At 33.3% G+C, this 10,540-nt stretch overlaps 1 protein-coding gene across 1 annotated transcript; it reads right to left on the bottom strand.

The window, feature by feature from the left end:
* Nucleotides 1-1,291: 1,291 nt before the first annotated feature.
* Nucleotides 1,292-10,337, bottom strand: LOC149534911 (uncharacterized). Its single transcript, XM_089803386.1, has 3 exons — nucleotides 10,218-10,337; nucleotides 5,231-5,387; nucleotides 1,292-1,792 (listed from the first exon to the last, which is right to left on the bottom strand). The coding sequence occupies exons 1-3, from the start codon at nucleotides 10,218-10,220 to the stop codon at nucleotides 1,746-1,748; spliced, it is 207 nt and encodes a 68-aa protein (XP_089659512.1). The 5' UTR covers nucleotides 10,221-10,337; the 3' UTR covers nucleotides 1,292-1,745.
* Nucleotides 10,338-10,540: the final 203 nt, after the last annotated feature.

Raw genomic sequence — 10,540 nt, 5'->3', positions numbered from 1 at the left:
AGAAACTATAATAATTTTTTGATAATTTACATACATAATTATTTTCCTTATCAAATATTAATATCATTTTTAATACCATGTGTCACACATTGTAATCATATATATCAATTAAATTTTTAATGTCATTATTATTGTAATTTAAAAATAATATTAATAGTAATATTATATTTGTAATGCTATTAATGTTTTATAAAGAAAATAATAAGTAATGTCAATTATTAAAATATTATTATTGTGAAAATAAATAACTTAAATTATGTAAAATTTAAAATTTATGTTGTTCATTTAAAGTTTTTGATTTAGGATTTAATAGATCAAGTAGAGTGATTTAGTACTAGATGATACCCAGATATTCTATTGCAACCTGATTGAGTAGAATTTAATTTAATTTTTTTTAAATAATAACATGTCATTAAATATACTCCCTTGCTATATATGAGTCTAAAATAACATTTGCCCATTTTAAATGTTAAAAATATACTATTACTATCAACAATTAACTATCATTCATTTAACATTATATATTCCTGTTATACAATATTACATTTCAACAACTTCTTATCTTGGTATACCAAGTATCAGCCTATTTAATATGTTGAATGTCCACAAAAATTAAAAATATAGTATACAAGTAATATTAAAGATTTTTAGCTTGGCCTACCCAAACCCACCGAATAGTTCTTTAATCTTATATATTGATTTTGATTTCTAACCAATGAATTACAAGTCACTGTCATCTAATTAAATGCAACCACACATGAAAATGATAAAGAAATTACTTAATATGTCTAAATATTACATCTAACAGTTTTTATCAATTCATTTTATAATTTCATAGAGTTTGTGCTTCTATCATTATTAAATTGCTTGACTTAAGTTTTAAGAGAAATAATTGAAATTAAGTACTCCTTTTGATTTATTTCGTCTTTCAAGACTCGAATGTTCAAATATGATCAGCACGCTATGACGATTCCTTAAATCTAAGATTGGGAGAATTGAGATCACTTGACCTGTCACGCCCAGCCAATACTAGCTAGGATGTATATAAGTACCCTTGCATTAAATTTACCATTCACTCCGCAAAACTAGTTCAAATGATTAAAAATAATTGACTGTTATGGCATGGACTAAAAAGCAACTGTGAAAATTCAATTACACAAAGCGCAAGCAACCCAATTACTGACAACTAACAACTAAAAATCTATGTTTTCTCAAGTCTGATCCATATCCATGACCTACTTTAACATGTCTGCGAAAACAAACAGTTGCCTCAATCTAATAAATATCAGGGTTAATGAAAATTAACAATACCATGCATTGATATAAATATACATAATCCGTTAATACTCTCATTAAAACTAATGCCAGAGGCATCTTCAATCTAGTAGAAGATAGATCATGGTCATCTATCCTATAATAGAGTATTGCCTTATCTTCTATTTCCCAAATTAATGATTTTGGAGTCTCACAGACAGCACAATCAATTTTACAAAACATATTTTATTCCAAAACCTTCTTTCAGGCTTGTAGTCTTATCCGTTGTGTATCCATGATTTTCATGGACTAACCACAATGTATGGACAAACGTAACAAAGAACAACATTTACCAAACAGACCAAAGAAGTTTAGACTAAGACTATTATTTTAATAAAAGTGGATAACTCCTGTTTGATGCTTATGAATGAATAAGCTATTCTAAACTGCAAAATCACTCCCTTGCACGGTAAATGGTATAAGAACTAGTATCAAGCCATGCCGCCACTTGATGCAGTTCGAATTATCTGAAACAAAGCTGTCAAGACAACCAAAAAAGCATCTTGTTAGACTAAACATCAACAGATTCAATAAGAGATCGCAAAAAACTGAATTCACTTTTGCCGAATCATACAATCATATGTTAGAAACACCAGAGATTATGCTAAACAAAACTCTATTCCAAAATCACAAGATTTACAAAATTCAATATCTAGCCCAGAAGGCTGTAGTTGAGCAATAAACACGAAAAGAATAGAATTTCTATTATCCAATGCCAAAATAATGTCCAAATATTTGAAATAAAACCTAAAATATTTTCACACAAACAAGTGAACTAGGCATATTTAGTGCTATCAAAGTGAAGAAAAAATCTTCAACTATCATTCACGGTCCATAAAAATACAACGAAGATAAAAATAACACAAGCAAAACAGCAATAAAAGAAGTATAAACAAGAAGCAGAAAAAGAGCCAAGAAATGAGAAGCTAATGGAGAAATAATCCAAATGAATCTAGCACTTGGAACATCTTACGATACAACGACAATGCTCTGCACAGTCATCTGGATTACAAACTCCAAGACTTGAGCTTATTTAGTCATACTGCAAAATCATTATTCCTTATTCTTTGCAGTACACATCCCCGCCCTCTTCAGTGTTGCACAATTCTTTGAATGACTTTGAATATCAAAATTAATGGAGCTTACTTTTAAATTAATGGTGCATCGTGTTTTGTTATTTGCATGCTTCATTCATTCACAAGAATCAAAACACGTGTCGCAGCTTTCATAAGCACTCGCCACTCTACCCGGTAATATAAAGCGTGCACTATTTTTAAGTCTAAGAATTTCGCCATAGTTTATATGCCTGCTAACAGGATCCGACTATAACAAGCATGAACTCAGAACTCCATGACCTTCCCTCACTTTATGATCCGAGCAGACGGATGCCGACTCTGAGAATGCTTCCGCAAATAACAGGGAATGCTTTAAAGTGGTTGATGGTTGAGAAATACACCATGCACAATAAAATGTTGAGTACCATGTAAGTTCACTCAGCTACATGCTCAATCCCAACACAAATCTAGTTTGATGTCCACATACCCCAAAAAAAAAGTAAAGCATTGTTTTGGATCTCTATCTACTAAGGGGTAAAATAAATGTTTAAGCTCTAAATAAATGGCCAGACAGTGTTAGGGACACATTTATGACGCATCCTTCAAAGGAGATGCACCAAAAACTGGGAATCTTCTCAATACCCACCTCCTGGCTATACTATAAAATTAAAAATGAAATTTGATAATAAAAAAAATAGAATTCCATTCTCATGTGAATTCAATTTATTTTATTTAACACATGTCAAGGTTCTGCAATAGTTAATGTATATAAGCATGATTTGTCATGTTAAATATTCTTTGATTTTATATAACTAATAATGTGGTCCTATGAGGGGGGTTTAAGCTCTATTTTTTAGGAAGCTAGTTGCTACAGGATTATTCAGAATCTTCTCCTGAAAAGTAGAAGCGCCTGATCTTTAAGAAGTGGGTGAAAATGGGAGGGGCTGGAAATACTCCAACCAACTTAGGAATGCTTTTTTCCACTTGTCAATAACGTAAATTTTAGATTTTAAATTAAAATGTACTTTTAGAGGGAATTTAAATTTTCAGCTTATTTTTAATGCATTCCTTCCTTTAATTTCGTAGCTAAAATTTTGATCAGCATAAATCATGGGACCACTAGCTTTAAAATGTCACCTAAAAAGTAACATGCAGCTTCCACTCTATTTTATAAGAACCACTTCCATAAGACCCCAGCCTAAACTCTCTGCTGTTATCATCCTTTATCCATGTTTTCAGAGTTTCTATATCTGTTATATATTTTCTTTATTTTTATAACTATCTCCCCAACACACCCCGACTCCGCCTCCCCCAACCCATTCCAGAAAACTCGGGTAAACACAATCGCCCTTGCCCTTTAGATAATATCATTTGCTGAGAATCAATTACTGTTCAAATAACACCCTTGCCCTTCAGAGACTCCTTGTCAAATAAGATATGATCGATTAAATGCTACACGACAGACCCAAGAAGATGCCATGACATGAAGCAAGCTCTGTATCTAGTTTCAAGACTACCTGTGCCAACATTGAAAATGAAGAGACAAAATCCTAGACCATAAACTAATTTTTTTAAATATGACAGGGTACTCACACAAAATATGATGGTGACTAGAATTCGAATATTGTATGCAAAATTATTATTAAAAATGGGAAAACCATTTATGCTTTCTGCATGGTCGAATACCCCTACCAGACGACTTTCATGATGCCACATTATTCACTAAATTAGTTTTTAAGTCAGCAAACCAACAGACCGACCTTTAACATCAGGGACAAGAAGTGAAGGCCAATCTACTAGCAAAATCCCCAATTCAAGCTCTTGATATAAGTTTACTCGTTTCAACAATTTGAAGATGAATAGCAGATTATTTTGGAATAGAATTTTTAAGTAGTTTTTTTTTGCCAGGTCATAGGTCAGATATTGTAAAATTATCATATCCTCTCCAACATGTGCAATCATCAATCTTTCGAGCACAAATCAAGGAATGCGTACTCATTTGCCACTAACAAGCCTTGGATAAGGATTTCTTCACAAATTCAGAAGCAATGTTAATGCAGAACATTGTTAATGCTTCTGCATATGTAGTAATGATAGATTCTTTAAAAAATAGGTTTTTTCGCATTCTAAAAACAATGCAAATGAGCTTATAGGATGTCTTCTGTAGATAGATTTTGAAAAAATAGGATTTTTCACATTCTAAATACAATGCAAATGTGCTTATAGAACGTATTATTTAATTCTGAACTAATTTTGAGGGTCACACTTCAAAGTTAAACTATAAAAAGGCAACCTCTAAACGCTATAAATTAAAGGACACTGCTATCCTCCAGACAAAATGCACCTTTAAAAAAATCAAAAAAATCGAAAACACAAGAATTTTTGTTGAAATTTTCAGCATTTGTTCTTCATGATCTATATAATCTGTAATCAAAAACAGCCAAAAAATCACCGAGTTTTTGAAGATCTGAAGAAAAAACAATTTGACTTTTGATGCATTCTGTCTGGAACATAGCCAACACCTAAATTAAAACACACCATAATAAAGGGGGACACTTAAGTTTTTAAAACTCTTTTGCTATGTTTTAGTTTTAGTTTAGGATTTAGCCACTACCAGTACTGCGCAGTGTGCATTGCAATCAGCAATCTAAAAATGAGTATCGTCAGTTGCTGCCATTCCTAACTAAAATTTTCACAAATATGAACCAAGTACATGTTACGACAATAAATTTCATAACTTGTACAAAATTTGGAATACTCTATATTCAAGAAAATATTAAGAGTAAAAAGTATAGTAATCTTACAAAACTTTGCGAGTGCAAAAAAAAAACTTCAAAAAATTGCCAAGAGTATATACATACATGATCCAATCACGACAAATATAAAAAGGCCAAGGACGACTGGCCCCACTGGATACTGGCTGCCTTTCTTGACTGTTGTTTCTGGAACCGCACCTCTCTTCATAATGTTCTTTTGGAATTTAGCACTCTTCCTGTCTGCAAGGCGCTTAGATGTAGTCTACAGATGAAAACAAATCCAAATAAATAAAGAAAATCAGCTTATAAGCACTTCTTTGAAGCATTAAATACAACAGTGAAGTGCAAAAACATGTACATAATGTTGCATATGACACCGAGATTCTTGTCAAGATTCAATGTAAAATGACCATTAATTCAAATACAGCAATAAAAAAATAATTCCCTTATTTTGATTTCAACAATCCTAGGAAGGATTCAGCAGTTCGTATTCTTTCTTATTTAAAATTTTGAATAACATTTTGAAAACCAAGAGAAGGGAAACAGGTACAGAATATAACAGATGACCCTAACGATGCCCTAAAAATAGCTCCACCAAGAACCATTTCAGAAAAAATTCCTCAAGATCCATGGGTACAATCTACAAGGTGCAAGAAACACAGGCTTGATGTATCTAATTTACCGTGGGGTTCTATGATGCTAATACAGATAAAAGTTCTCCAACCCTTTTCGGCAAAACAGGAATGTCAATGCTGACCATAGTCTATTCACTATGGAATTCTCTTTTAATTTCACTTTTCCTGCAATTTCTGGGTTCCCAATTTAACCCCAACTAACTACAGAAAATTCTCTTTTGGTTTGCCAAGTCATTCTAGAGAAAAGCATTTTGATGCAATGATTAGATGATTATTTGTAACGATGATTCCATTATAATTCATGAACAACATAAATCAAAACTTCAACAAGGCTAATACTTAGTCTAATTTCAGATCCCTTTTGCACCGGTGTGCAAGTTAACAAAAACTAACTTCGTCCTAGCAACACAATCATTATGCTATAAGTTCTAAGTTGCTAGTGATCCTATCAATGTCCATATTAATATTCCCTCTTGATCGAGTAATGCAAATGGCATGTTTAGCACGAAGAAAGATTTTTTCAGGCGTAGAAAGCACAAAAAGCTAAATAAGCCCATTATTAGATACGATCTCTCTCTAAGTTGTTAATGATTTTCAAATACATGAAGCAATTTTCTTTATTAACGCTGAAGTAAAGACACCATTAAATCGAATTTGAGGACAGGGACATTCCCGAAAAAGAATTACATAATACAAGTAATTGAAACTTCTCATTATGTCCTCCGATCTTAGAAATGCTCTTAGTTACCGGATTCGTGAATCAGACCCTGAATCTGGATTCGGGTCCGATTCGGATCCGGATTCGCACGTGCATCCGTGAGGATCCGGGCAGGGTCCGTGATCCTGCCTGTGGATCCGTCTGGATCCATGGCCCAAGGATCCTGATGGATCCACAGGCAGAATCAAGGATCCTGCTCGTATTCTCGAGGATCCAAGCACGAATCCATGACAATACAAGGTCGGGAACAGAACCCAAAGGAAACCAACCTGAGGGTTAAAGGTGGAACAATGCTGATTATATCATTGTATTTCCTTGTATCTTTCTGCTGTGTAGTTCTGGTTACAAGATGGATCTCAGTAATCCTGTTGTGAACCCAATTGCAGTTAGCTGTTGGTGCAAAACTTGGGTTGAAAGTTGAAACCCTATGTCTGAAAATCGAGAAAATTGTATGAGAAAACTTCCTCTATTAATTTTATATCTGAAAATTTCAAAAGATGAACACAAAATCTATGTTGCAGGATTTGGCAGGTTCCAAGGATGAACCTGCTTTTAAGAATTTTCATATGGGTCATATCTCAGGTATGTCTGACTCAATCTCTTTTGCCTCCTGTGACTATGGATAGGATTTGGGAGAGGTCTCCTATCCACCCAAAGGCTGGTAGCCATAGGCCAATGAAGTTGTTTGATTACATACATAACATGAGATGAGTGTTGCAAACTGTTTAGAGTAAGGTGTACCACTAGATGGATGACAGAGTTCCCCAGCTCTACCCTAATATTCTTAAGGTGTAGCCATTATCTTAGGGTCTCACCCTAGATATTAGCAAGGCAAACAAAAATATATATTCAAAATAAAAAATTTCAGCACCCAAAGAAAAATCTTCTGTGTTGAAAGTGATGTTAAGTTCCATAGATTTTCTATTCATAAATGTTTGCAATTTCACATTCTCATTATTGTTTCCCAGGATATAGGCAAAATGTAATTAGAAAAGATTAAAATGACATTTTTCAACTTCTTCAAATGTGTACCCATCACCTTTGCCTGTGTAAAATTGACAATAAATAAAAAGGATGATAATATTCGTAAAATAAAGCTTTGATCTTGATTTCTAAATACAAAGAATGAATGCATGTAATAATTATTGATAAATTACGAAAACATAAAATCATGAATGTGAATGTTCTGATTTTCTTTATAATCATGAAAATAGATCAATTATCAAGTATACTAGATTCATAGATGCATACTAGAATCATAGATTCATACTATGAAATAATTTCTCTTAGTTATACATACATATATATATATATATATATATATCCTCTACAAATCATTATTGGAAAAAAAAAAAAATCCCGAATCCACAGATCCGATTCGCATGCCTGAATCAGATTCGCACGAATCGGCAACTAAGCAAATGCTCCTTCAACATTGCAAAGTTTTACAAAAAGTATTCAAGGCAAAACCTAATAGGAGAAATGAGGTGTTAGAATATAGATTGCCCAAACCTTCAAACACCTAGGGGGACGACCTATTGACACACAGCAGATGCATTATCTCAAAACAAGGAAGCTTAAGGATTTTCGGTATTCAGCTCTGATAATAGCCAATTCAAACTTCACGAGAACTTTTTTGTGTGCCAGATGCCCTTGACAAATGCAAGAAAGCAAACCTACAACGTCTACAACTATCCAACTGAAAGAGAAAGATGAAGTAAGCCTATTGCAAGAGGAAAATTTATTTCGCTATTATAAATACAGGAAAGCACTGCACCCTTATTTGTTAGGAAGGTAATTAGAAACAATATTTGAAACATTCCTTTAGGGTCTGTTTGGTTGGTGGAAGATGACAGTATTTGGCTTTTTCATTATCTGGATTGGAAAGATTTTGTTTTTGTTTCAAAATTGACAAAATGGAACTAGAATACCAGACTTCATCTCAAAACCAGGTTATCAGACTTCCCACTAGCAACTAGGAATTGAAAATCAAAACCTGGTTATGCTTTTTGAGGAGCGTGAAAAAAATTAGATTGGACTATTTTTTGGAATTTACCTTCGACTCCAATCTTACACATAAAATGTATCTTTCCACTCATCTTATGAGTGAAATAAACAGTACAAGTAAAATCCCAAAAATAGGAATGAAGATTTGCAAAACTTTGATTTGGCTAAATTAAAATTTGTAGAAAACTTGATTTCTACAATTCCACAAACGGTACAAGTAAAATCCCAAAAATAGGAATGAAGATTTGCAAAACCTTGATTTGACTAAATTAAAATTTGTAAAAAACTTGATTTCTACAATTCCACAAACCGAACTAACCTTAAGAGGAAAAAAACTGGAAAACTGAAAAACAAGTCATGAAAATTCGACAGCTATTATCTGAAAAGCAGCAGAAACAGGTTACAAAAACTTCATCTGTCAGAATGGAAGATAGTATGATGGCTCATGCACTTGCAAGAAAATAAAACAACTTAGGCAATACTTAGTACCGGTTCAATATCATAAGAGCTTCAGCTTCTTCTTCAAAGTTAAGTCTAATTGGAATAGGTCAAAAAGTACGGTTCATGATTTTTTATTTTGTTTTTGATATCATGATGGATAAATTGACAATAATAAAGACAATAAAGCAGAATCCTTCATCTTCAGCCTCTTCTTCAAAGATCAGTCTAAATTGTAGAGGTTAGAGAGGGTAGATCATGATTTTCTTTTAGATAACGTGATGGATAAACTGCCAATAATGATTATAACAAAGCAGAATCCCTCGCTCCACTAACAAACTAAAAAATAGAGCTTGCAGGAATACACCCACAAGGAATCCAGACAAATAAATAGAAATTCAACTATAATGACTGATCATCAACCAACGAATTAGACAGCTCTGTTGAAAAGAGTAAGCAAGTACGCTATCAAATAAAAGTAATTTATCCATTAGAGCGTGAAAAACAGATATTGAATCGAATCAAATGCCTGATACGATTTTCCAGCGGCATCACACGCAGATTCAAATGTTAAAGAGAAGAATACAGTAACATGCATTATATTTTATCAGATTAATAAGCAATTTCCACTAGAATGGTACATAAGATCCAGATTGAAAGTATTAAAAAATAAATCAGATTAGCCATATGACGCAGATGCAAGAATTCCCCAAACAAAATCTTAGGGGCAAAGATAAAGACGGTTCTGAAAGACGACTGATAATAAAAGATTCTATTAGCAAATTAGAAACACAACTCGGGACCCAGAACTGTTAAACATTGAACAAATGAGTTTAACCGATCGACACCTCAATTTCAACTGCCGTCTACCGAGAACTACAGATCGCATTAACTCCCGTTAATGCCCTTTCGAGAATTACATTCAGAAAGGAAATCAAATAAAAGCAAAACTAATAAACACAAATTTTAATCTCCCAACATAAAATTTATTAGTAATTCCCGATCACAATAGCTCCAACACCATTTACGAAAAAATCAAATCGTCGAAATCCGGTCATAGAGACAAAAGAAGCGAATTTAAAGCCTTATCAAACCCTAAAGACCAGCTCACAAGGGAATTGCCGTGGTGGCTGCCCATTTTTCATAAAAAGAATAGATCACAAACCTGAAACACTTCCGATCTCATGATATAGATCCTTAATTCAACATGAAAACAGATGGATTCCACGCAAACCTTGAACTGACCAATCAAGAAATTAACAGACTATATTTTGGGTTTAGAAACCCTCCTTACCATTTTCGTTACAGATATGATTTCGATCTGCGCGAAATTGATTTGAATTTGTCTTTGTGTGCCGAGATGGGAGAGAAGTACCGCAGAATTAAAATCCAATAACCTTCGCAAAACGTGTGTTCTCAAGGATGCAATTTGAACATAATTTATACTACAACAATCGATTGGGTCGTCTTCTAGTAACTTCCCTTTTATTAATAGATAATAGGGTAACGTTTCCGTTTAGTTGGCCTTTTACGTTTGACATTTAAGATAGGCATCGTTCCACGCCCTTAGCTGTTTCATTTAATTGTGACACAAGGACAAGCGTCAGGATAAAAGGG

The sequence above is a fragment of the Cupressus sempervirens genome, chromosome 10 (assembly GCF_028749045.1).
Source record: "Cupressus sempervirens isolate cs-2001-9-10 chromosome 10, ASM2874904v1, whole genome shotgun sequence".
Lineage (NCBI taxonomy): Eukaryota > Viridiplantae > Streptophyta > Pinopsida > Cupressales > Cupressaceae > Cupressus > Cupressus sempervirens.
This window is presented reverse-complemented; position numbering and strand designations above follow the sequence as displayed.

Bases quoted from the DNA above. Each gene is read 5' to 3' on its own strand.
- LOC149534911 (XM_089803386.1), bottom strand. The intron at 1,793-5,230 runs GTATGTATATAC...TTGTCTTGACAG, and splicing joins ATTTGTCGTGATTGGATCAT to CTTTGTTTCAGATAATTCGA.